General features: G+C 30.4%; 2 protein-coding genes across 5 annotated transcripts; both read right to left on the bottom strand.

The window, feature by feature from the left end:
• Positions 1–608: 608 nt before the first annotated feature.
• Positions 609–7,825, bottom strand: LOC114418333 (protein SUPPRESSOR OF PHYA-105 1-like). Of its 3 annotated transcripts, none has more exons than XM_028383625.1 (8): positions 7,722–7,825; positions 5,840–7,286; positions 5,261–5,418; positions 3,425–4,268; positions 2,771–2,917; positions 2,223–2,540; positions 2,065–2,124; positions 609–1,397 (listed from the first exon to the last, which is right to left on the bottom strand). In XM_028383625.1, the coding sequence occupies exons 2-8, from the start codon at positions 7,223–7,225 to the stop codon at positions 1,203–1,205; spliced, it is 3,108 nt and encodes a 1,035-aa protein (XP_028239426.1). In that variant the 5' UTR covers positions 7,226–7,286; positions 7,722–7,825; the 3' UTR covers positions 609–1,202. The 3 variants fall into 3 exon arrangements, with proteins under 3 accessions (XP_028239426.1, XP_028239428.1, XP_028239429.1); XM_028383627.1 differs by lacking the exon at positions 7,722–7,825 and adding an exon at positions 7,629–7,708; XM_028383628.1 differs by lacking the exons at positions 609–1,397; positions 2,065–2,124 and having other exon boundaries at positions 2,312–2,540; positions 2,776–2,917.
• A 4,972-nt stretch (positions 7,826–12,797) lies between these two features.
• Positions 12,798–18,556, bottom strand: LOC114418332 (mitochondrial adenine nucleotide transporter ADNT1-like). 2 transcript variants are annotated; one of them, XR_003668005.1, is made up of 9 exons: positions 18,176–18,556; positions 17,552–17,600; positions 16,960–17,123; positions 16,647–16,684; positions 16,237–16,349; positions 15,749–15,862; positions 14,638–14,982; positions 13,793–13,957; positions 12,798–13,137 (listed from the first exon to the last, which is right to left on the bottom strand). XR_003668005.1 is itself a non-coding variant. In XM_028383624.1 (8 exons), exons 1-8 carry the CDS (start codon positions 18,334–18,336, stop codon positions 13,874–13,876), a joined length of 1,068 nt encoding a protein of 355 aa, XP_028239425.1. In that variant the 5' UTR covers positions 18,337–18,556; the 3' UTR covers positions 13,574–13,873. The 2 variants fall into 2 exon arrangements, 1 of the variants encoding a protein (XP_028239425.1); XM_028383624.1 differs by lacking the exon at positions 12,798–13,137 and having other exon boundaries at positions 13,574–13,957.
• Between the last annotated feature and the right edge of the window lie 7,664 nt (positions 18,557–26,220).

Genomic DNA, 26,220 nt, shown 5'->3' with positions numbered 1-26,220 from the left:
AGCTAAATTCATTTCCCGTTAAATGCAAGCATAATCAAAATCAAGTGCTTCAAAGTGATAGAAAAATATTAGAAAGTTTTTTAGAACATTTATGAGTGAAGTGTGTGCATACATTGGTTTTCTGTTTAGGTATACTCTCTAGTCTTCGTAATACCTCTAGTATAGTAAAAGACTGTTGTATTCTGTTTCTTCCCTTGTTTTTAAAGAGGTTTTCTACGTAAATTTAAGTAAACAATTTATTTATTTATCTCTATTGGTTCAAAATTGTGATAAGTGCATCCCGTTGTACAAGTACTATTTGCATGCTCTAGTTTTTTTTATTCTTCTTCACATTATTTTGTGTACGTTTCCTCTTGCATCTCTGATTTCCTAACAGGAAGATCTATCATGGTTTGTTGGCTATTTCAAAACTTCTATTTCACCATTTCCTTATCCTTAGTAACCTGGTTGGAGAATAAAATCCAATACTATGGTACTGGAAAAATCTTTCAAACATAACAGAAAACTAAAACGAAAAATAGAAAAAGGCTTCAGCAGTTCTACCTAAGATCGGACTCTATACCAATCTTCAACAAGATATTAAACATGCAGATGCAACTTTTGCACAATTTTAAATGAAAGTGTAAAATTAATATTTGAACCATCATATTAGCGACAGTTTATATGTCAAAGTAAATGCAAAGCATAGATCATCTCCTGTACTTTTCTGAGAAACTAAAAGTGATTTGAAAGTAAAGGTAATTAGCATGTATCTCTGCTTAGGTGTGCTATATACAGAAGTAATGGATCAGACATCAGAGAAAACCACTAGTCACTTGGAATACGATATTTGAAAGAGACTTGCATGCTCCAGCTTCACCAGTGCTTCAGTTCAAAAGCCTACATTTGTACATGCTATATACATTTCTTGTTCAGCTTTCTTTGGTTCACATTTTAAGAAAACCAGCACCTGAAAGTATTACCTAAGCATGGAAAATAGGAGACATTGATGCTTGCCACAGAAGAAATGTCAAATGGTGATCCCATTTAAGCTTTATACCCCATTAATCATTGAAGCCTGAATAAAGAACTGGTCTGCGAGTTTGTCTCAAATAAAATGCACGCTTAGTCTTCTGAGAGGTATACTAAATCAAAATATTATCAAGTCAGGAAATAAATAGCTTTTCAGGCTTCAATGTTAACCAAATATTTTCTCATTTCTGTCAGACCATCTGCAACAGTTTCACAATTCCAACTGAGTTGGCAGCAACAAGCATGTTAGATTTCTTTCTCCAGCAAACACTGGAAACAAACTGTCCATTATTATCACCACTATTTAGATGGCCAGAAATAGGATCAACTGACTCAAATTTATGAGTAGCAATTGGCACCGGCAGTGATTTGTGATAACAGTACACCTGAAAGGTAGAAATGTTTAAAATGAATTAGAATTTGTATCTTGTTATCCCACATTTTCTAGCAAATACAATTAAGAGCAGCAAGCTCCCATAAATATCATCAGCATGCTGTAAATATGAATCACCTCATCTTATGTATTAATTGTAAGAACGGGTGATACTGGTATTCTCTAATTGTACACATTAAATTAGATACAGGACCTATATATGAACTCCAAGCATCTTCCATTTGTATAAATGATAAACTTGGTGTTCCAAAACAGATAAAGTGGTAGCTGCTACATTCAATATGCATAACCTTGGCTTGAAGTTAAACCAATGAACTACTTACCAGTCAAAATTTTAAGCTGTTTCCATCACGATTGCAATATTAGCTTGATGTTATGTGAGATTAGCAAGATCATTTATTGATGAACAATGAATGATGAAAGCATTGACAATGCTAAGTGAGATTAGCCTATACGTAACAGCATTTTATGATCAGGCTACTAAATAATCAAGTAACCCAAAAGAGAATAATCCCAAAAAATTAAAGAACTAGTTTCCTTGCCCACATGTAGTGCAGGATTTGAAATATTTTGCAAGTCTCATGACAATCAGCATTCAAGGGAGGCAGAAATCAGACTAATATTTCAAAGTCAATGTTATGATAAAACAAAAGCTATACCTCATTAGATTCTGAACCACATGCAATGTATCCATCCAAAACTGATAATCCCACGAAATTCTGGAGAAGAAGAAAAAGATAATCAGGATCATGAACTAAAAACAAATTAGAACAAACAAAAGACAAGAAAGTGAGGTTAAATGTGTATAGAAACCAACCTTTTCATTACTATGACCTTTAAAGGTCACGGCACAAGCATCAGATGACAAACCAGAAGAGCTGATTTTCTTCAGGTCCCAAAGCTTCAAAGAGTTGTCAGTGGAAGCAGAGACAACTGCTTCAGCATCTATAAATTTTACATAGCTAACAGTTTTGCCATGACCAGTTAATGTGCACCAAGGGATTCTAGTGTGACGAAGATCATAGCCATAAACCTTGTAATCAGCAGATCCAAAAAATAGATGATTTGTTGAGTAAGCAGAGAACTGAACACAGCATATATTGGCAGGGTTCCAGATGGTTCCCAGAGAATTTCTCTGCAAAAACAACATCATTTGAGACAATTGTTACATGCTCTGAAGCAAAGGCATTCAACTGTGCCTTCTCTAATGATACTTATGTTTCTTTTCATATTATTCTTTATTATTTTCCGGCGAAGAGACAAAAGAACATGAAGGATATTCTACTATATAACTTCAAATCATATAAATACCAATATATTGTGTTAGTAATCATTTGCTATTTGAATGCATTAAAAAAAGCATGCCTCACTGATATTCCACAGTTTGACAGAGCAGTCATCACTTCCACTAGCAAACATTTTTGGGTCTGACAAAGAAAAGTGAACAGACCAAGCTCTCTTTTGGTGCTCCATGTATTGAGACAATGGCTGACCAGTGTCTGCATCCCACATCTGAATTCATCCATACAAGTTATGTTATTAATGTCAATGAAACCTAAGAAATAGTCAATAGCAAAAGCAATGAAAGCTTGGTTGGTATGAATGAAAGGACAAGACTAAAATTAGTTTTCATCAAGGTTTAATATATATATTGAGGAGAAGGCTTAATATGTTTGCTAGTGCTTGCAAATATGATAAATTTTAGTTTTAATACCTGCAAAAGAAATTGTTAGTTTTAGTTTTTATAAACTATAAAAAAATTTAAAGTAGTCCCTATAATCAACGTGGTATGCATCATATTTGCTTGACATGTCACGTCATAAACCATCTCTTACTGATCGCCAACATATACTATGTCATCATTAAATGATGATAAGGATTATTTTAAAAGAAAATTGCAAGGACTAAAACCAACAGAAAAAATTTAAGGACAAACAAAAATTTTCTATATTTGCTTGAACTAAAAACATATTTAGACTTTCATCAACTATAGTTCTAATGTTGCAAAGGATTACACACCTGAACCACACCATCATAGTCAGTAGATGCCAGATGATTTTTTATGTAAGGGTTCCAGCACACACAACTAAGCTTTGATTTATTTGACATCTCAACTACTGGGTACTGGATGTCAACAGAATTGCTTGAAATAGCATTGAGGTCGAAAATCTTGATTTTCTTTGAAACTCCTCCTGCTGCAATGTGATCCTCATCACGGTCAAAACTTAAAGCACACATTACATTGGCAGAACTAAGCAAATCTCTATTCCTTAATCTGCCACACTCTTCAAACTTGCTGTAACGAGCAAACTTGCATAAACCTTCAAAGAAGGATCCTAGACAACCAACAGAACTCTGAATTCTTCTAGACTCCTTATTAACATTCTCTACTTGAGGCAACCTCCATCTACTTTCCATCACATTTTTATCATTGATTGAAACAGATGAAGCTTCTTTTGGCAGGACTCGAAATCTCGAGGAAAAGTAAGAATTCTCTAGCTGATTTATGTTACTCATATATCTTTCTTCATCACCAAACAACCTTCGAATGGATCTACTAATGTCTGAACCGGAAGAATCTTGAAAATGTAAACTGTCTCCTCTCAATTCAGGATTGTTTATTTGCACCAAAGGAAATACTGAATCTGTCACAAATGAATAACTTCTTTCTACCTCCTTCATATCTTCATTCAATAAATTTAGCTCTTCTTTCAACTTCGCTTCCCGTTTTTTCTTTTCTTCTTTGAATAAAATTAGAAAATCTAGTAATTGCTCTGTTTCAGCCTCATCATCAGATATTCCAACATCATCTACAGAATTTGATTCCTTTGATTCACGAATAACTTCAGAGTCTAAAATCATTCTGTTATACATAAACACAGAATTACTAGACTAAAAAAGAAACAGGATCCCCATCAAGATCTATATCAATATTCTTTTAGCCAATGATTATTTAAACATATTAAGGAAATAGAAGAAATGAAGTCATTTTTCTGACAGGTATTTTCAATTACAAAGAGCCAAGAAGTCCAAGATGCCAATGGCCAAAAATAGTTAGCACAAGGATCTAGAATGGAATCTGAAAAATAAAGAAATGCCAAAAACTAAAAAGTGATTAGCACCTGTATAGCATGCTCTCAACAAAAAAGAAAAAAAGAAAAAGAATCATGCTCTTAACAAAGGAAACTAAAAACGAAATGCAGTAATCAGCAACAGTTTCCTAGTCACATTTACACAAATGGATACTTGATCCAGTTTTTTGGAGCTTAAAGCCATTCTAGAACTTTTCTCCGTTTTAGTTCTCTGGTTTGTCAAACATTGAGTAATAAGAATAATAGCAATCTGGCTATCAAATCAAGTCAATAACGAGCTTCTGTTTATCGTCTATAAGCTGTGTTGTACAATAAGAACATCACGCAACATTATCATATTAAGGAGTTTCACACAGAATTTAGAAAGTACTTGAGAAGTTGTGACTACTGATAAAAGTTAATAACTAGAGCTGTACATAAGTGATGCAACCAAATGGAATAATGCTAGTTACACAACTATAGCAATCAAAACTTTGCACTACTACATACATTGCTCCTTGGACTAAGATAGCGACAGGCTTGTGCAGTTGTGTAGTTACACCACTCAATCATATGCATGGCCAGACAAAAGCATGGTAAAAATTTAAATTTTCACATGGTACCCTAAATTCCCCTCAATATCAGTGTATTACTACTATCATCATCCATTGTGAAGCCATTGAAGATGACACTGTGAGAACACACTTGAGTAAGAAAAACTTTAGAGATTCAAATGAGACAGAAAGATATCAGCAAATATAAGAAAAGCACCATATTTCGTCACCTGGCATTGGGGCGAGAAGAAGGTTCAGGATGCAAAAGCCAAAGACAAAAACCAGCTTCCTTTGGATTTTCTGCTAGAAATTTAGGTGGTAAGATTCTATGACACAAATCCAACATCGCAGTTGAATGTGTCTCCCATGACTCAATATTGCACAGCAACTGAGAGAATCATCCACTTAAATGTTAAAAAGATTAACATATTTAAATAGTTCATCTTTGAGTATGATTAGAAGAAACTGAAATACTTAAAAAAAATAACATGTTTAACAACTCTGATCCAGAAAATTTAAAACTCCTTAAGTCGTGTTTCAATGTCATTTCCAAAGGTTTGGTACGATATGTCAAACAGATATGTCCCGCTTGGAAGTAATTTCTTGCTAGGTTGCAGCAACCAAAATCTCATATCATTTCATTAACATACTGGGAAAAAATGAATAATGATGTATATTAAAACTCCATGGGTAGTTTGGTTAATGCAGTCCAACAAAATAATTTGGCTGGCTATCAAGAAAAAATAATACTAATACTGGATAAAAGCTTTATGAAAAGTAACAATGTGTGAGACACATTGTTTGCTTACCTCAAAAAGGAGAACTCCAAGGCTATAAATATTTGATGAAAATGTGCAAACTCCATCGTTGAGCACTTCAGGACTACAATACCACTTCTCTTCTAACTTATTAAGCACAGACATAAACTGCTTTTCTTCAGTACAAGTAGAATTATTTTGGCATAGACTTTCTTTACTCCTTGATTCCACAGGTCTGTTTGTGTCGGAGTCAGTTTGATTTACTGTCGTCTGGCAGCCATGAATACTGGTACAGTGATGCTGCTGCCTAGAAGATCCTGTCTCCTCACAGAGCTTTTTCTGCTTTGTACTCAAACTCTGGCAAGCACAGGTATTCTGTTCCAAAGGCCTTTTCCTAGTCACATTACATGTCATGACTTCATAATCTAACTCTTGTTGGCCAAATGAACCAATATACTTAATTTTACTTGAAGGCAATAAAGTGAAACAAGATGGTCGAAAGTCTAGCAAGACGAGTCCTTGAGAGTGTTCAAAATCAACCAATTCCAATACTTGCTTAAATATATGAATCCTTCCTGATTTATTCATTTTATGTCCTTTGAACTTCAGCCAGTCTCTTAAGTTGAGTCCATTGCAACCAGACATGAAAGTTCCTTCCAATAAAGGCTTATTATTCTCATCAACATTTGATCTCACCAGTGTCTCGGATTGAAACTTAGCGGCAAAACCAAGTTTCTCATCCTCTTGACTCTTAAGTGCTCCTCCAATACTGAAGCTTTTGTTTAAATCTTCACAAATAACCCCTTTTCCCTTCCTTGTTTGCTTTACAATCAATTGAGGATAATTATATGCAGATGAAGTACTCTGAGTTATACTGCTAATAAGATGTGCATTGTTCGAGATGATAGCCTTGCCCATACTGCTTATATCTTCTGAGACTTTCAGTGAGTCATGATTTACACTTTTGCCAGCCAGAGACTTCAGGCCCCAAAATTCAGAATCAATTCCCTTAAGTCCTTTGCTTAACCTGAGTGGCATCTGTTCCTCAACCTTGGGTACAACTTCTCTACTCAAGATATTATACTTAGACTCAATAGTCAATTGATTCCTTGCCTGTCTTGAATTATGTGGATGGTTAACTAAGTTTATATTCTGGTTCTCATAATTCCTAACAGGCAACTCTTCAACAATGTGTTCAGAATCAATTGTGGAACAAAAACTAGAACTAGGAGGTCCAGATCCAGCTAAGGAAGTAACATAGCTATTCAAACCAATCACATTGTCATTTGGCAAACTCTCCTCCGGCCATTCCTTCCGAATAGGGGTGCACAATCTAGGTGATCTTGGCATGATTTGGTGTCCCCCTTGCTTAAGAAAAAGATCATTAGATTTCCTCTTGTGCTCCTCAGTCCCAGTCCCACCATTTGCAGTAGCCATGTCTTCTAGCAAAATTCATGCAAATCCAAATGCAAAAGTTCCTACAATCAATTTGAAAGACCTGCACCAAGAAAATTTAGATCAATGAGAATACAATAAATAGTTATATACCATCAGAGAGAAAACCTCAACATAAAGTGACAAATTGTGAATATGATTGAAAGGTGAAAACCTAGAACCTACTGTTAGAAAAATACTTAATCCAGGACAATACAAATGGGGTGCCAAATTACCCTTTTCTCTCTAAAATTTTCAAAGGGTGACATAAACATACAAAGATGTATTGAAGCTATTCAATTTTTTATAACAAGAAACACAATTGGTATGTTGGATGACAAAATATGAAGTGAACCATTTTGCTAACATGAAACTATAGAGTGTGTGAAGCAACAACACATAGTACCAATGAACACAGAAAGTAGCATGAGAAAGAGAGATCAGGGAGCAATGGATAAAATGGAACTGATAAGGAGCATGGTTTGGTTTGGTTGGTTACCTCAAAGAGTTCCTTGCTTGCAGGGAAAAATATCTTGTCCAATTTCCACAACACTGACAAATGATACATAATAAAAACCAATAAATACTAAAGTTCAGAACAAAGCTTGGATTGTTTGTGTTAGATATTTATCATAATTATTATGGACACAATTTAATAATTTTTTTTTCACTAGTTAGCTTCGGAGCATATAGGAATAGGATTGTCCACGTCTGAGGCGAAAAGTACTGCCACGATATTAGTTTGCTTTTGCCGCCGCCAGCTACACAAATTTAAATATAGTATAAATTAATATTTTTTTCTTATGAATCGATTTTTTTAATGTTTTTGTTTTAATTCTCCTAAATTATTTATTGTCTAAACTCTAAATGACTACGTCATCGATTTAACCTTTCTTTAAAAAAATTAATTTGTTGAAGTTTAACAGATGTAATTAGAGGTTGGTAACCCAAATGATTGTGAGATTATATTATATTCACTGAAAATCTGAGATTAATTTCTATTTCAGTGAATTAAAAATATTTAATCTCTCATATGGGATAAAAAAAATAAAGGTTTGTATAGTCTTTTCATTAGCCTAGTGGCTTAGAATCTCATATCATCCTATTTGGAACGTTTTGTTTTTTTCTTTTTTATAGAAGAATCCTATTTGAAACGTTAATTAAGCGGAAGATAGGTAATAGATTACTCAAGACAAGAAGGTTTAATGCCATCATTTAAAGTTAACATATACTAGTGTTTTTATAGCAGTTGTAAATACTGTGGGAGTTTAGGTTTGAACTTTAATAACTCGTTCACATATATATTGTGATTTGGCTTGGTGACGGTGTTTTAATGTTTATAGAAATTTTGGTTGTTTCTCAAACATGCCTTATAAGAAATAAGTAATAAAAAAACATTTATTTAGTCTATCCAATATAAATATCATAGTTATATAGCACAAGAAAAAAGAGAATTAAGATCAATCCTCTGTTTTGGTACAAGAGAGGAAAATTAGGATAACAGAATTAGGAAAGATGGAAATAGAGTGAGTTTTAAGAGTGTTTAATTTAAAAGAAATAAGAAGGGAATAGAGAAAAGAATTAAGAAAAATGAATAAAAGATTATTGTTGACAATGAAAATTGATTTTTCTAAAACAATCAATTGTTTAACATGAAGGTTATTTCTCTTTTTCAACAAAAGCACCGACAAACTTTATCATTTGATTAAAGAAATAAAAAAGAGAGTTTTTTGTTTCACTTTTTCTCTATTTCCATGCCACCAACACAAGAAAAGAATCCAGTCTCCTCTCTATTTCTCCAACCTCCTTCATTTTCTTCCTCCCTTTTTAACACTACCAAATTGAAATAAAAGAGCTAAAGTGAACTCAACTTAAAATATATATATATATATATATATATATATATATATATATATATGAAGAGTCGAGGCTGCCACATTCTGTTTTTGACTTAACAAAATATTTTCAAGATTAAATTGTTGTTTAAAAAAAGCCGAATTGTTAATTTAGCATATAAAAAAAATTAAATGCTTATAGAGGTTATATGTGTTATTTTCTAATTAAAATTAAATTTTTACTTCGATAATATGAAGAAAAAAAGAAGATTTAGAGAGAGAAAGATAATGATTCAAACGTCAAGGGGTTGCATGTGCCTCCGGCAGCACTGGTTTGATGTAATTAATGTCAACATTAGTGTCAAAACAAAGAGACGTTTACAACAGTTTGGTGTGTCGTGGCTCCTCTTGTGGCCACATCCACCACCAGCAACCTCTCGTGTGGCGCGGTGTAAAATAAAAATAAGGTAAATAATTATTTTTATTTCTAAACATGTTGATCGCTCATAAATTTATATCAAAAAAATAAGACAATAAAAAATATGTAACAAATTTATTTATTCATTAATTTTTGTCTATTAATGTTAATGAAAAAACTTACGTACCATAGATGAATGAAAATGTCATAAAAATGATTATCGACATGGATGCTGAATAAATTAGATCAAAATGTCATTAATTTTTTTGAACCAAAATATCATTATATTTCCATTGAACCAAAATGTGAATAAGTTACCATTGGACTAAAATATTAGTAATTTTTCATTGGATCAAAATTTGAATATTTTTTTCAACCAAAATACCAGGACATTTCTATTGAACCAAAATGTTAGTAAGTTACCATTAGACTAAAATGTCAGTAATTTTTCATTGGACTAAAATGTTAATATTTTTTTTGACAAAAATGTTAGTGCGTTTTCATTAAACTAATTTGTCAGATCTTAAATTTCATTTCATTTAAAGGTAAAATATAATTTATTCTTCATCTTCTTTCATTTTTTATCGTTGTAAGCATAACATTACAATAAACACTTAAAAAATTAGGAAAACAAACACAAATTAAAACAAATAACATAATATTGATTAATAAGCATAATTACTTTAACAAACATTGTAACTCAAATGCAACCACAACAACTAGTAACATTTTTTAAAATTTGATTAATTATTTTTATTGATGCTTACAAGTTATTTTATGTTAGATGTTACATATTTGTAGGATGAGATTAACTGCTCTCAATTTTCTCCACAAGTTAAACAATATGCAGTTAATTTTGAAAACTGAAAGTGCTTCAACTCCAACTACTAGTCAAAGTGTTCCAACTCCTAATGTTGTGAGTGACTTTTACATATAAGTGATCAGTTATTGTTAAATTGTGTTATTCATAACTAATCACTATTTATAATTGTTGTAGGAAACAAACTTCATACCTCCACCATTGTCAATTGTGTTTAGAATTAGGCCTTCAACACAAATTTGAATTATATTCCTAGATGTATCATCTCATAGGATGAACCAACCGAATTACATGAGTTTCATATCCACACTAGGGCTGCCCCGCTACCAAGATTTGAAGAAGTGAAATATGAGATATGTTTATCTTTTACTTATAGTAAATTCTGACTAATTATAATTTGGAAAATTTTGTAATGATTAGTACGTTGTTATAATGATTATTTTTGTACATTGGTAAAATGTTAATTTTGAAAATTTTCTATTGTGACAATATTAGGTAGTAACAAAATTAAGTCGAGTCTTATTTTTTGTAAGAATTAACTTAATGGTTGTGTATTTTTATTTGAATCTCATATTTTGGCTAAAGTATTTTCACATTAGAAATTTCATAACAATAGACATATTATGTTTAGTAATCAATATTATGCTTATTATTATGTTTTTTCTAACTTATATTTGTTTTAATATTTTTAAGTGTTTATTGTAATGTTATGCTGACAATGATAAAAAAAAAGAGGAAGATGAAGATTAAATAATATTTTATCCTTAAATAAAACGAAATTTGGGGTATGACAAATTAATCCAATGGAAACACACTGACATCTTGATCCAAAAAAATATTGATATTTTTGTCCAATGGAAAATTAATTATATTTTGGTCCAATGGTAGCTTACTAACATTTTAGTCTAATGAAGACGTAATGACATTTTGGTTCAAAAAAATTACTCACATTTTAGTCCAATGAAAAATTACTAACATTTGGTCTAATGGTAGCTTACTGACATTTTGGTTTAATCTATCTAATAGTTATGTTGACAATCATTATTGTGACATTTTCGTCCCCGTGTGTCACATAGGCTCTTTCATTAACGATAACGAGCAGAGATTAACGGACGAGTGAATTTGTTACATCTTTTTCACTTTTGAGGACTAAAAATTGAATTTTTATCTTTCAAGAATGAATTTGTCCGCACTCTACACATTCAAAAGCAAAAATCACTATTTATCCATAAAAATATTTCATTTAAATCATGATTTATAGTAAAACAATTATTTGTTCGTTTGTACTTCATCATTATACTTAAAATTTACAATAAACCAAACCAGTTTGAACATAATTAGAGATTCTATTTAATGACTGATTTCCTAAATTTGGTTTGAAATTGAATTAAAAACTTAGTTTATTGATAAATAAGTTGAATTTAAATTATGTATAGTTTAATTGGTTTATGAAATAACTCGAATATTTATAGGATGTATATATAATAATATACTTTACATGCTATATTTGTATAATTGACTTTTTAATTAGTTTAATATTATTTTTATTTTTTGTATGAAATAAAAAATAATAATTATAATTTAAAATTGAATCAATGAAACGGGTTGAACTAAACGGATTTTATATTATAAATTCATACAATTGATTTTCTTTTAATTAATTTCAATTTTTATGAAATAAATAAATGTAAAATATAATTTTAAATTTAATCAAATTAATGAGTTGAATCGAGTTATTTGCACACTTAAATCGAGTTAAGTTCAAACTAAAAAAAATCATATTAAAGTTAAGTAAGTTAAACACAAGTAAATTTTTATTGAATTCTCGACTCAACCTAACTTATCTTTAGCCTTATAGGAAACATATATTTGTCTTTTTAAAAATATTTCTGAAATTACCATCTCAAAGATAACTATATTTATTTCTTGTACCAGTGATAGGTTGTTATCATGAATATTTATTAAATTAGGATTAGAAATGAGTTCAGTCAAATTGGACCTTGCTTAACTGACTCAATAAGACTTGATTTCACTCAAAACTTGACTTAAGTTTGATATAACTTTTTAATATATTATTTTTTCAATGTTACGAACCAAACAAAGAACCAAGGATCAACGAATAACTTCACATTTGGAGAAGGATTATTCAAACAAAGAAACATGGAATTGAGACAAATTGTATCAATGTTTGCAGGTTCTAATTAAGCCCGTGTCATTAGCTGGGAATCCTCTCCCATAGCTACTTTTACTAACTTATGAGCATGCACATATGGAAGCTCACATTAATTAATTTGTGATCCATGATGCGTTTTTTTAGTAGAGAAAGAGAATATGGCAGAAGAATAGAAATAAAGAGACATCATCAAGAGACTAAAGGTAAAGCTTAACATTTTATATCCAAAGACCTTGAGACCGCATTTTGGGTAGGGCTTCAGGAAAACAAAATATTGAAGAAAAATGTATTTATGATAATTTCTTTAAGTTTAAAGGGGATTAAAATTTGGCACATGAAATCCTGCTGCTACTTTTATTTTTTTTGTAAACGCAACAGGGGGAAGTAAATTCTCTTAAAGATTGTTGTAGCACTCAGTTATTGACATCTAATTAAGCGTTGCGTACTCATCCATTATGATCAGCCACGGAAGAAAAATGTAATATCTTTCTACCACGGAGGATTACAAATCAACATAAAGAGGAAAAAGGATGTTCCTACAAAATTTGTTTTGAAAAGTTGGTCTACATCAAGTTATCCCAATAGCATCAGAAGCTGTGGTTCATCAGAGTGAAGAGGATGGGGACAACGCCAGCACCAAAAAGTTAACTCCTGTGCCCACGGTGTCATCTGCCATCGTGCATTTCAGTTGTTATTCATCACGCAATTAAAATACCAAAGTAACCAAACAATGCACAAGTATTAGACTAGAAATGAAAGAGAGAAATTGACTACTTGTCCCTATTACCTAGTTACTAATTATAGTGTTTGTAACCCTAAATAAAGTATTATAATATATGGCTAAATAGTTTCAACTTGATGGTTCTAGCTTTGACTTGGAATGCTGAATAGTTTGGGAAACAAAATTCAGTTGAGCATAAATGGACAGAAAAGGTGTTCGCTACATTTCAATGGGCTAGCAAAACAGAAATAGAGTGTTCGTCCAACCCTGCTATTTCTAATTGACTCCCAAAAGAAGAGTAAAAAACATTGTCACAGCAGCAAACGTTAATCATTCAAAACCATATAATAATCCATGGATAGGAAGGGGGTAGAGGCGAGCAAATTTCAGTTAAATGCAAATTCCACTAAGAAAAATGATTTCTCAACTAGTGCAGAAAGCTAGGAAGATATGTCCTTGCATTGTTTTTCCACAACACTTATTATGGACAAATAGAACAAGGAAAACAAATAGAACAAGGGAATAAATTTATGGACACTATCTCTAAGAGTTTCTAAACTCATCCTTGGAGAGATGAAAAACAAGAAAATATCTGTAAGTTACCATCTCTGCATCCCCTTGCCTACAAAAAAGAAAACAAAGAAAAACCACACCAGGTGAACAGATATCTGAGGTTATCAAACTTTAGTCCGATATTCTGATCTCAACTCCTAAAATGTCCTTCACCACCTCATATGTTACGAATGCAATTGCTATCGATGGGACCACCTGTGAAACATCAAATGAGTTAAAGAATGCTATAAACAAAAACAAGGCCATTAAGCAATAAGTTCAGGTAAATTTATTTAACAAAATATACAAGTTCTTTAACATTGCAAAGACTACAGTGCAAGGGAAATGAGAAAAATTTAAACACCAAGCTTGAAAGGACCATTAGGTAGTTTCATCAAACAAATGGAATTATCTACTCAAAGATCTCTTTGCATGGTTCTTGAACACAAGTAAAGAAATTCAACAGCAATCCTAATTTTTGAGACCATGCATACAGTAAAAAATTTGTAAACAATCCTGAGTTTAGCTAGTGTGCATGTCTGCTGTTATCTTAATCTGTAACCATCAACTAGTTAATAAAATCAATAACTCAATGTGTGGCTCAACCAAAGCAATTAGTGTTGCAATCTTGGCTTTTGGTTAATCAGGCAAGCTTATTATATCAGAGGTTTATGTCAGCAGAGAATGATTGAGGGAATCCCACATAGGAGTCATCCATGTCATGTGAAACTGTCATGCAAATTTTCTGCCTTTCTAGTGACCTTAGAACAGTGATCTTACTCTAGAATCTAGATTCTAAAATGATGGTAGGAAATGCAAACCTTCTTTTTCAGACAAGAAAAAGTCTATAATACAATTTAGATAGAATAGATCATGAGCATCAGATGAAGACTAACCTTTACAGAGTTGGGCACCAGACCCTTGTATAATGCACCAAATCCCTCATGCTGAACAGTTTTTCTGAATGCATCAACCATTCCAGTGTATTCCAGTGGAACTTTGCCTCTTCCATCGCCAGTTAGAACAGAAGCAGCATGGTTCCAACCGACCATCTGCATTCTTCGACGGATAACGTCAAGAGGGTAAGCAACAGTTTGTCCAACAGTTCCAGCAGCAGCACCACAAGCCAGGCGTGTTGTCACACTCAACTCAGAATTTTCAACTAGACCAAATGGGTTGGATTTAATTAAATAATCTTTTAGAGACTCATAGACAGCAAAGTTGAGACCTACATAAGGAATCTGCGGAAAAGAGAGCACGAGAGTATTAATTCTGACAGAAGCACCCAAGAAGAGGGCTTGATTCTATGCAAAATTACAATATGACTCGGTCCAATAGTCCCTTATAGTTCTGATTTCTGAAGCATAAAGCATGCAGAGAAAGTTGCAGAACAGTAAACTTTTAGATCCCTATAAATTTAATTGCATGAATATTAGGAGTAACCTGAGTGATATAGTTTGACTCAAGTTCTGTTTGAAACTAAATTTAATGTTTCTCCTATCTATCTTCTATCTAACAGTAATGCACGACTAAATGAATAGCTGTATCTAACCTACTACAAACAGTTATGACCTAACAGAAAACCCAGATGCATACCCTTCCTAATATCCTGCACCTATAAGAAATGCCAAAAAGGATTGATAAAGCAAAGGGCCAAATATTGTTAGAAGTTCATGTCAAACAGTTTTGAAAAACTAAGTAAATTGTAAAAAAGGATCAACCCACTCAAGCCATTTATTAAGAGTTCAACAGTTAAAAATCTTTTTTTTAAAAAAAGTAAACAGGTTCAAGCGTGTGCTAACTGATTGCTCACAAAGAAAAGGTAAAGGAGGGAATACAAGATAGATGCATATAACTATACCAAGCAATCTAAGAAGAAGTTCAGTTCCCAATTTCCACGAAGATTGTAATTAAAGATGTTAGCATTTGTTATAAATCCATCTTCAGGATCATAAACATAACCATCATCTTTATAAAGAGAAGATATATTATGAAAATGTTACTCACAACTCCAATAACTGAAGGAAGCCAGCCCTTATATAAAGCACGAGGACCTTCTTCCCTAAGCACAGTAGACAAAGCATGAAACATTCCTCTGTACTGATATGGGGATGCCTCAGTCTGCAAATAAAAGGCAATGAACTTTCAGAGTTTCTGCCAACAATGAAGACCACAAAAACATGGATACACTGAAGTTTTTTTTTTCTCCATTTAATTTTACGATTATTGAGGGCGAGCCCTGGTGCAGCGGTAAAGTTGTGCCTTGGTGACTTGTTGGTCATGGGTTCGAATTCGGAAACAACCTCTTTGCATATGCAAGGGTAAGACTGCGTACAACATCCCTCCCCCATACCTTCGCATAGCGAAGAGCCTCCGGGCAATGGGGTACGAAGTTTTAATTTTACGATTATTAGAAGATGTATTTTCAGCTACCATTCTAGCTCACAACAAGAAAAGCAAGCATTCGGTAAAAATAAAAATAAAAAAGAAAATACCTGCACAGTAATCCTGCCTCGAACCATATCCATTGGATAAGTTGCAGACATAGCAATTATTCCAGCACATGCTCCAGCTCCAAGACGTAAAAGAGGAGTCAGCTGAGCATCCTCTGCAGAAAGCACAAGAGAACATAATTAGACAGACAGCCAGAAGGGTTTAAATATCAACAAAGTTTTTGTCAATTCAAAGAGAAAATGAAGTTTGTTTCAGCCAGTGTTGCCATAAGTGGATATAAGTACAAAAATAATAATAACCAAAAATGAAGAATTTTCCAGAAAGCAGAGCTTCCCTGTCCAACTCATCAATCATCAATCAAATTTGTACTTGCCCTTGCTTGCTCTACTAAAAAAAATATCTTGACTAAATGCAAATTATTTCAAGAAAAAAATGGAAAACATGAACATACCATTTCCAGTTTGCTGCTGATACAGATGCAGTATACCTCTGTCATAATAGGAAGGAATGATTAGGAAGAAAAAAATAAGCAGGAGACAGAGTTTAAAGATATGAAGTGGGATACACTGAAATATTAAGAAAAAATGTTAGCCGCTGGAGTAACCCTATTTAAATAAAACCATGTAGGAAAAGGAAAATATTAAGAGAGGATTGCATAAGATGATTGGCATTTGGTATAATAGTCCCCCGAATGAAAACCAACAAAAAAGATACTAAACAATAAGGCAGTCCTCACATTGTTTTGTATCTAAAGAAAAACTTACTTAGAAGCTTGCTCATAACTGAAGAACTTAACAGCAGAATTAGGGACAATTCTAGCACAATTAGTACCATTCCCTTTGAAAAGTCCACGGAATCCTTCAGTCCTCCATATATATTTTAGGCCTTGTACTGTTCCATTGTATTTAATGTTATGAGGATTCTGGACCTGCATATGGCAAGACCACAGACATGTCATATGTAGAAATTAAGATATATGCAAACAAGCAAGCTTCGATACAGTATACTTTGATCCCAGTATATACAATAATTTGTTAAAAGTAATGAAATTAAATAGTATGTTTGTGTATCTCGTGTTTCAATGCTTTTAATATTCATAGGCATTAGTGTCTAGGAAGTTACATCGGTAATTATTATCCTAGGGAATAGTCTCCACTAGTCTATCAAGAATCTATATATATATATATATATATATGGATGGTACGTAGAACCTATTGACTACATTTTCTCTTGAATAATAAAGCATTCTCGTTCTCTAAATTCTATCCAAAATATTTTGTTCTATCTTCCTTTAAATTCCACCCTACCTCTAAATTCAACAAATTCATGTAGATCTAAATCACTAAATAAACTAACCTGCAGCAAAATTTTCAATCGTTCCAGAGGAGCAACTGCAGTACGTGACCTGCACAGACACAAAAAGTTTGGTGTGGTTAAAACTAAACATAACATACACCAAATCAGATCCCAGAATTATTGTCAAGAAATAGTTTCCAAGAAAATTGGATTATGGGTCGTTATAATTGTAACTAAATCTCAGCTCACTGAAATGAAATTCAAAGTTAGCACATGTTAACACAACCTTAGCAAGGCAATAAGTGAATGAAGATTTTCCAGTGAATTTCATTATAAACCTCACATACAAGCACAACCTTATTCCAAAACCCCAACACTGGGTTCTTCACAAATCACAAGTGATCCAATCCAATTAAAACAAAACCACACCCATTGACTTCCAAAATCAACAGCAACGTTTATATTCAACAGATCCAATACTCAAACCACTTCACCAAACACAAAAGCCAGATTAATAAATTGATCAAATTCATTAACCACTCTGAAATTAAAAAGCCAAAAGCTTCAATCTCCACTGTTCCCTGGCGATCCAAACCGCAAACACTTCCAATCAACCAATTACATATTCATAAATAATTGTTTAATTAGAAAATATATAAATAGGAAATGAGAAACAGAACTGACACTCCTCCGGCGACGCCACCGGCGACGAGCGACTTGCAGATGCTGGCGAGGGCGTAGCTGGGAGCTTTGACGACGCCTTCTCTGGCGAGCTTGGCCTCCTCGGCGAGATTGACGATGGTGGTGACGGCGGAATCCCCGGTCTTCACATTCTCCGAAGCCATAAATAAGGAAAAACTACGTACTATTTATACCCTAACAACCTAACCGGAGGAAAATTAATAGAGGTATCTGAGTCGTCGGAGATTGAGAGATCTCGGCAGGGAAACGGCGTATTCGTTTCCGGCGATTACTGCGGCGAAGCGATCATCACTCGCTGGCTCTGAGTGGTGGCTGCGGAAACTTAGAATAGAGAGTGAGCTCACAAAAATGCCAACTTCTACTACAAACTCTACAATACAACCTGCGCCAAGTCACGCCGTTAAGACACCGTTATATTATTTATATTTTCTTTTTTCTTTTTCCTCCATTCATACTCTTGTTTTATTTTTCTACAGAAGAATTAAAACAAAAAAAAAACTACTCATTGTTTCTTTTTATTACATAATTAGTTTAAGTAGAATTAAATTTAATCATGAATCAAGATCTCAAAATCGAAAAAAAAAACTGGTTGAAAAACTCAATCAAATCCTTAGTCAAAAATTAGTAGTCAATAAAATCATTAAATATCTTACACCAAAGTCATGATTAATTAAAATGGTATAATAGTTTTTCTAAAACACTTTTTTTCTAATGCAATCTTTAAAATTAATTAAAATTACAAATATTATTGAAAAAGTTCATTAATATGAAATGCAACTTATAAAAATACGTGATTTTTAATAAGCTTTAGCTCCCAATAAATAATATATTCAAAAGAGTATATTTGACCATATATGGTTAACATTTTTCTTATTAAAAAATATATGAGTGAGAAATTTATTAAATAAGGAATGAGATATAAATATTTTTTAAATTTTTAATAAAAAAACATGTTAGAAAAAGTATAGTGTATTTTTTGCTCGGGAAAAGAGAGACATTCGGAGAGGTTAATGTACTGTTGTACTGCCTGAGAAAAGAAAAAAAAAACTTTTTTTAAATTATATTAGATGGCTGCTTGTGTGGCTTAAACATTAAATCTTGATCTAATTGTATTGTTGTTATTATTTTTTTTTTTGTATATAGGTAGTATTAAAATGATACTATTGATTAATTTGTCTTTCTATGTTCATCATGATAAATTTTTAGTAAAATAAAAGTTCATGATAAGTTTGTTTCAGTTTAATTTGAGAGGATTTTTTCCCAAAAAAAAACATTAAAGAATTATAAAATTATTTTATTGAAATAAGTTAGTTTAATCACACAATTTCACATAAATTATTGACGAATTCAATGATTTGTTATAAAATAGTTTTTAAGCATATGATTAACTGAGAACAAAACTTACAACGATTATAAGTGGTTGTATGGTTTCAAAAATAATTATAAAAGTCTTATCAATTTTGATAACTTTTTTAGCAAATTTGGGTTGGATAATCGTGTGTGCCACAAAAAATAATGGGGAAATAAGAAAAAGGTTTAAGCATGATTAGACAGGTTTGAAATTCATTAAATTTGAGACAATCTAAACTAATCGAGATAGATTAATTTCCACGCAATCTAATCTGATTTTGATGCACAGATTACTCAGGTTCACAAATGCATCCAGAGGACCATGTTCATCCCTACATTTACAGTTTTTTTTTGTACAGATATTTAACGCAGTTTAATAAATGTTTGTTATTACTTAAAAAAAGTATTCAATATTTTATATTTTTGTGGTAAAAATATATTTCTTGTTTTTATAATTATTCCTTTGCAATTTTTTTAAACAAAAACAAAAATTATATTTATGAAAACATATTATTAGAAATATAAAAAAAAGACTAAATATCACCAGTGTTTCTTGTAGCTTTTCTTTTCAAAAATAATTCTGATAATTGTAACATTTATCATCTTATTCTTTTTTTTTTTTTTGAAAGAACAATCATTTATATTCTACCTATTCTATTATATGCCTGGCAGGCTGGCTCAACTTACAAATATTTCAATGTACTTAAGAACTCCTATAATACATATAGGGTTTGTTTGTTCTAGGATCGGGTGATATTAATTTTCAACTATTGAATGCGAATATAATATATTCCCAAGTGAATATTAACCTTAGATTTTACATTAAAATTAACATGGGTCATAATAAAAAAAGTCAATTCATGTAATTTGCTAAACAAGCACTTAATCAACAAAATTAAAATAAAGTAAATCTTTTAATGAATAATAGTTAATAAAAAATCCTATAAAATAAAATATAAAATATATTTTACAAAATAAAAATCAAATGAAAATGAAGTACCAAAAGTCATTTTACTGTGAAATTGAAATACATTATCAAATAATGGATATATATTATGTCAACGCATTTTAAAATATATTTTTAGTATTGGTCAAATTTGATTGTTATATTTTAAAAATAGATTAATTTAATCCTTGTACATTGATAACTGGGGATAAATAAGGATTAAATTCGTTTGGTTTTTAAAATATAAAGATGCAATTAATTAATTTAAAATTATATAAATTGAAATTAAGTTTGACGGAAATGATATGAATAAAAACATTTTATCCTACAAAAATTTAAAAGATGAAGTTTTCCGTACTGACTAGTGAAACATGATATTGAATGCATGGCACAAAAAAAGAAAAAATGGAAGAGTGGATAATGAATTGGTGCAGTGTGGAACAAAAATGAGAAAGTGAAAAAGATGATTGGTTGGTACTATTATTCTGTGCCTCCCATGTTAGTGATGATGGAAACCTAGAAACATTTCACGCCGTTACGTTACCTTCTGTGGATCCTGGCTATCCACGTGTCGCACCCATCTTATTCTTAACAATTTTTAGTTTTTGTTGGTCCTCATTCAAAGAGAAGGGGTGTCTCCCAACTATATTGGCTTTTTTTGTTATTACTTTTAAGTTATTTGCGTGGATTTTTTTTAATGTGATTGTAAGAGTTGTGACTTAATTATGAAAATATTAATATAATTCTCAAATTATTTAAGGAGACAATGTAGAGAAGTTAAATTTGTCGTTTAACTTATTCATGAACTGATTTTAAATATAATAATATGTGATTATGATTAGTTTAAAAAAAATTTAAACTAAGTAAAAAAATCAAATATAAATTATCTTATTAAATAAATTATTCTCACTCATACAAATATATTAAGATATTATTTCATCGGCAACATCAACTCTTTTATTTTAATCATACAAACAATTTATAGTTTGATTATTTTTTAGTACTTACTTTTTTATTAGTGTTTAAATTTTATACTACAATAGTAGAGAGTTTTTATATATTAATCAATCACAAATTAAGATAGAGATGACTTTTAAGAAACATATTATAAAAGTTAACAGAACAAAATTATTATTATATATGATAACTTTTGATTTTTATATACTATAAAAACATTTTACATTATAAGTTCATATACTATTTTTTTTTGTTAGTTTAATTTTTGAATAATTTTAATCGTTTAATATTAATTACTTATACTTTGTTTTAGTATTTTCTAAATTATTAAAAAATATTTAATTTTAAAATTTATCTAATAACTAACTGAAATGTAACAAAAAATAAAGTAAATGAATCCTTATATCATTTCACTATATTATTATTATTATTATATTCCAAGGCTCTTCTTTAATCTCTCTATGCACTTTTTGTTGAATGTATATAGATAGTGGTGATCATGTTTTTTTATTAGACCATATATAAAATCTTTATTTCTCTGCAAGTTAGTATAACATAACAAATTTAAATAAATATACTCAAGTTAATTAATATGAGTTAGAGTTAACAAGTTGAGATATAATAGAATGCATAACTTTAGGTGGTTAAGTTTGAGGGTTTTATAACCTTTAATTTTTATCTTTATTTTTTAGTTTCATTGTGGATATATAGCTCATTTTAATATTTGTTAAACTGAGAAATATTCCAGATCGAATAGTAATATTCTGAAACAATATGTGATGTGTACATGAGTTAAGTCTTAAACTCTAGTCTCTATATATGTAGTGCTGGACTGTTGCACATCAAATAATTTTTTTTCGTAATTATATTAAATAAGTATTTTTTTGGTAAAATACGAGAATTAATTTCTTCCAATGTAACACCCATTTTAATTTAATATAAAAACTACCAGTGGAATTCATCTACATAAACTTTAAGGGCTCATTTATTTTAAAGTTGGATAAAAAAAAATTAACCATTAAAATTTGTAGCTGTCAAAAAACCATTAAAATTTGATGAGATATATGTTTAAATTAGGTTTTACCATTATTTTTACATTGAAAATGTGTAACACAGTAGAGAGGATTGATTTTAACATGTAACTAGAGAGGTACGAAACTGACCCTACAATTAAGACTACAAAATAGGGAATGATAACTGATAACTGATAACTGTGCACGCCCATTCTAATGCATGTGTTATTGAATCTATTAAGATAGAATTTTATGTCAATTTATTCCTTTATCAACTTGGAATGAAGGAAGCCACATTTACAATTTATGAAAGAATTTAATTTAAATATACTTACAGTATATTTAAATTGTTATTCAATAATAAATTATTATATAATTAAAAATTATTGACCTTTATATAATTAATTGTTTTTAAAATATACATCTAGAATAGCTATTTACTATTATTCAACAATTACCAAAAGTATATTACAATTTAAAGTCATACTTTTATAACCAAACAAGGCATGAACTGAGCCAAGATGGTAAGATGCAGCCCTAGTGAAAATTGTCACAGGTCCCACTCGCAATTTACAAGTTATTCATATCATGGAGCATTTCTTTTAAAATTGTGGTATTAAAATCGAGTTATAGTTTTAGTGTAAAAATAAATAAAAATCGGAATAGTTAAAAAAATAGAGCTGGGCTATAATTTACAGCCTTTTTGGTGAAATATTTTATGCTAACTAGTTACAAGAAACTAATCCAATGCAAAAGGAATCCATAGACATTCGACATTATCATTCCCACGTCTTGTTTTGCTAAGTACACTTTCATCTTTTTGATGATTTTTTGTACCAAAATACCCCTGATGAAATTGTTTTTAATTATTATGAATATTATTTTCTAATACTAAAGTCAAATACTATATTAGAGACCGACAATATGAGTTCAGTCAATATCTTCTAACACTGAACTAAACTCGAGCTTATCAAAATAGTCAGGGTATTGGTAATTTACACAAAAATCTAGATAGTTGCAGACAAATTCTCAAAAATTATTTTTAACATTACTGTTAATATATTCTAATAAAAGCAAATCTCGTATAGACTCTGCGATTATATTTTGGCTAAAAGTTAGTTAGATGATACCAGGGGTATTTTAGTGATTTTATGGGCTTTGATCCAAAATTATTTAAAAATCATATTCGTATAGTACTTTATAATCTAAAGATAATGGTGTGTGTCATAAATATCGAATTCTATATAGATTTTCAAATATAAATTTATGAATAGTTAAAAAATGAAAGTTCAGATTTTACAAAGCCTTAAAGAAAGTTAAAAAAGAAAAAAAAAACATTCTAGCCCTTGCTGATTTGGTGTGTACATGTGAGAAAAAAAAACTATATTTTAATATATTTTTTTTATCATTATCATTTTGGTGTTTATAAGTTTTCAATTTAATTAATGTGGCGGTATGGACACCACATGGAAGGTCACCTAGAGAGACAACCGTCCATCATGACACTTGAGATAAGTATTGTTCATCTATTGATGGAGTTATTAACAAAGACTAGCTAACTTATTTAATGTGATGCAAATAACATGTTTTTTGTAAATTTGAAGAATGTAGTATATCCTTTAGAGATTAGTTTGTTTGTGTGAGTGTCTCACTTTCAATATATATATATATATATATATATATATATATATATGGTGATTTAGTGTGTTATATTTTCTTTTTGTCCTCGAAGTTTAGGTTAGGGAAGACATTTTCGATCCCCATATAAGACTAAAAAAGAAATTTACATATCTCTGTCATATATGAAAAGAAAAATTTGAAAATGGATCCAAATCATAACATATGTAAGCAAAAGGTCAAGGTCAATTACATGGGTCAATCCCGTTAGGTGTTAACGTTACTATTTAACTAGATTTTTTTTATTTTTTATTTTTGCAGAAAATTTAACAGGATGTTGTGATGTACTAATTAATAAAATTGAAGAGCAATTTAGATTAAAAAGAAGAGAGAAAAAAATTGTTAGCCTCATCGTTTGCCTTTTTACGAATTAAATATTCCGTTTTCTAATAACAAAGTGAAGATTGAAGAAATAGAGACCAAGCATTGCTGCTTACCTAACTGTCCCCACGTAATAACTATTTAAGCTGCATATTCAGTAACTTGTCACAGATTACGACTTCAAAGAAAATCGTTAATCACTGTGGGTGATTGATATTTATTGGTTCGTTGTGTACTTAGTCCTTGATGGATTTTAATTAATGATCAATCAATACAAGCAAAGACAGCAGTAGTAGGAGTATTAATTAAATTAATTGTTGGCATTTGAAATTTAAAGTTGAGTCGTTTATCACGAACATTGGAATAATACTTTCATTTTAGTGCTCCTTTGAAGAAGAAAAATCACTTTTATTTTAAGGATGTGCAAAGATTTTTTCAATCATCAATCAATAACAATATTATTTTTACAACAACAATAACAAAATGTTATATCCTTAACAAGTTTTAATTTTATTTTAATTAACTAAGGCACATATTCTATATTAAAAAAACTTAAAAAGTCACATATATCACATATTATAATTAATTAGTTGATAATGTAAAAAGCTTTTCACGGATGATATAATTAGTAATACACAAAATGCATGCAATTAAGGTGCGTGTGTTTATGCTAATAAGAGTGGATATATTTCATCGAATCTTTCAATATTGGAACGGGAAATGACTTGAGTTACATTTTTTTTTTGTTGGTAGACAATCTATAAATTCCACTGTTAAATAAATGTTTGCAATGATGATAAATCCCTTACATTCTTAGAATCAATTATATATAAGTTATAAGTTGATAAATTTTGCCAGGGTTCTAGAAACAGGTCTAGAAATTTCAAGTTTTCAGCGTAAATTTAATTATAATTATGCTGGTATATATACTATTGTTTTCATGTGTGTTTTTACCTTTTTCTTGCATATATTGGTCGTATGTACGAAACCTGCAGCCACAGAAGCATTTCAATTTGGATCGAAATGCTTTAATCATGGAAGGAGAAGATTTTTATAATGAACAAGTTAGCTCATACTTCAGTGGGAAGCAATCGTGCTTGATCTGTAACTATCATCATCATATATTCCACTTTTCCACTTTCTATCCTAATTCAATAATTTTGTATTGAATAAATTTATCCTAAAACTTATAAGGTTGGATTTAAAGTTTGTATCATATAAGTTATACTTACAAAATATTAAATTAATTTGAAATGTTATTAATATATATATATATATATATATATATATATATATATATATATATATATAATATGTATATTTTAAAATATGAACTTAATAAATTATAAAGATGCATACATTGTTAATTTATAAAGAACTTAATATTTTAAAATTAAAAAGAATAAGAATAATATTAATTCGTCGCTTCTTAATTAAAGAGATCAAATTAAATTATTAAAGTTATTTTCAACACAATGTCCTCTAACTTAATACAAAGAAATGGAAAAGATGAGATGTAGGAGAAAATGGATAAATTTCAATGTAAAATTATTTTTAAAAAATTTGATAGTGTATGTAGGAAAATTTATATTTTTTAAGGAGAATAAAATAATGTAAAAAATGAAAACACTTATTTTGATAGTATAAGTAATTAAAGTTTAGGAAAAATATATAAAAACTTAAAAATAGTTATGATTGAAAAGTTTTTTAAACACATAAATAAAGAATTGGATAATAATAAAGTCACCCATATATTTTGTAAA

This window comes from Glycine soja, chromosome 7, assembly GCF_004193775.1.
Source record: "Glycine soja cultivar W05 chromosome 7, ASM419377v2, whole genome shotgun sequence".
NCBI classification, from domain to species: Eukaryota; Viridiplantae; Streptophyta; class Magnoliopsida; order Fabales; family Fabaceae; genus Glycine; species Glycine soja.
This window is presented reverse-complemented; position numbering and strand designations above follow the sequence as displayed.

Bases quoted from the DNA above. Each gene is read 5' to 3' on its own strand.
- LOC114418333 (XM_028383625.1), bottom strand. From the start codon at position 7,225: ATGGCTACTGCAAATGGTGGGACTGGGACTGAGGAGCACAAGAGGAAA. The intron at 5,419-5,839 runs GTAAGCAAACAA...TGATTCTCTCAG, and splicing joins TTGGAGTTCTCCTTTTTGAG to TTGCTGTGCAATATTGAGTC. The intron at 4,269-5,260 runs GTGACGAAATAT...TATGTATAACAG, and splicing joins TCTTCTCGCCCCAATGCCAG to AATGATTTTAGACTCTGAAG.
- LOC114418332 (XM_028383624.1), bottom strand. From the start codon at position 18,336: ATGGCTTCGGAGAATGTGAAGACCGGGGATTCCGCCGTCACCACCATC. The intron at 17,601-18,175 runs GTCAGTTCTGTT...GTGTCTGTGCAG, and splicing joins GGTGGCGTCGCCGGAGGAGT to GTCACGTACTGCAGTTGCTC. The intron at 16,350-16,646 runs GTATGTTCATGT...TGCTTTCTGCAG, and splicing joins TCAGCAGCAAACTGGAAATG to AGGATGCTCAGCTGACTCCT.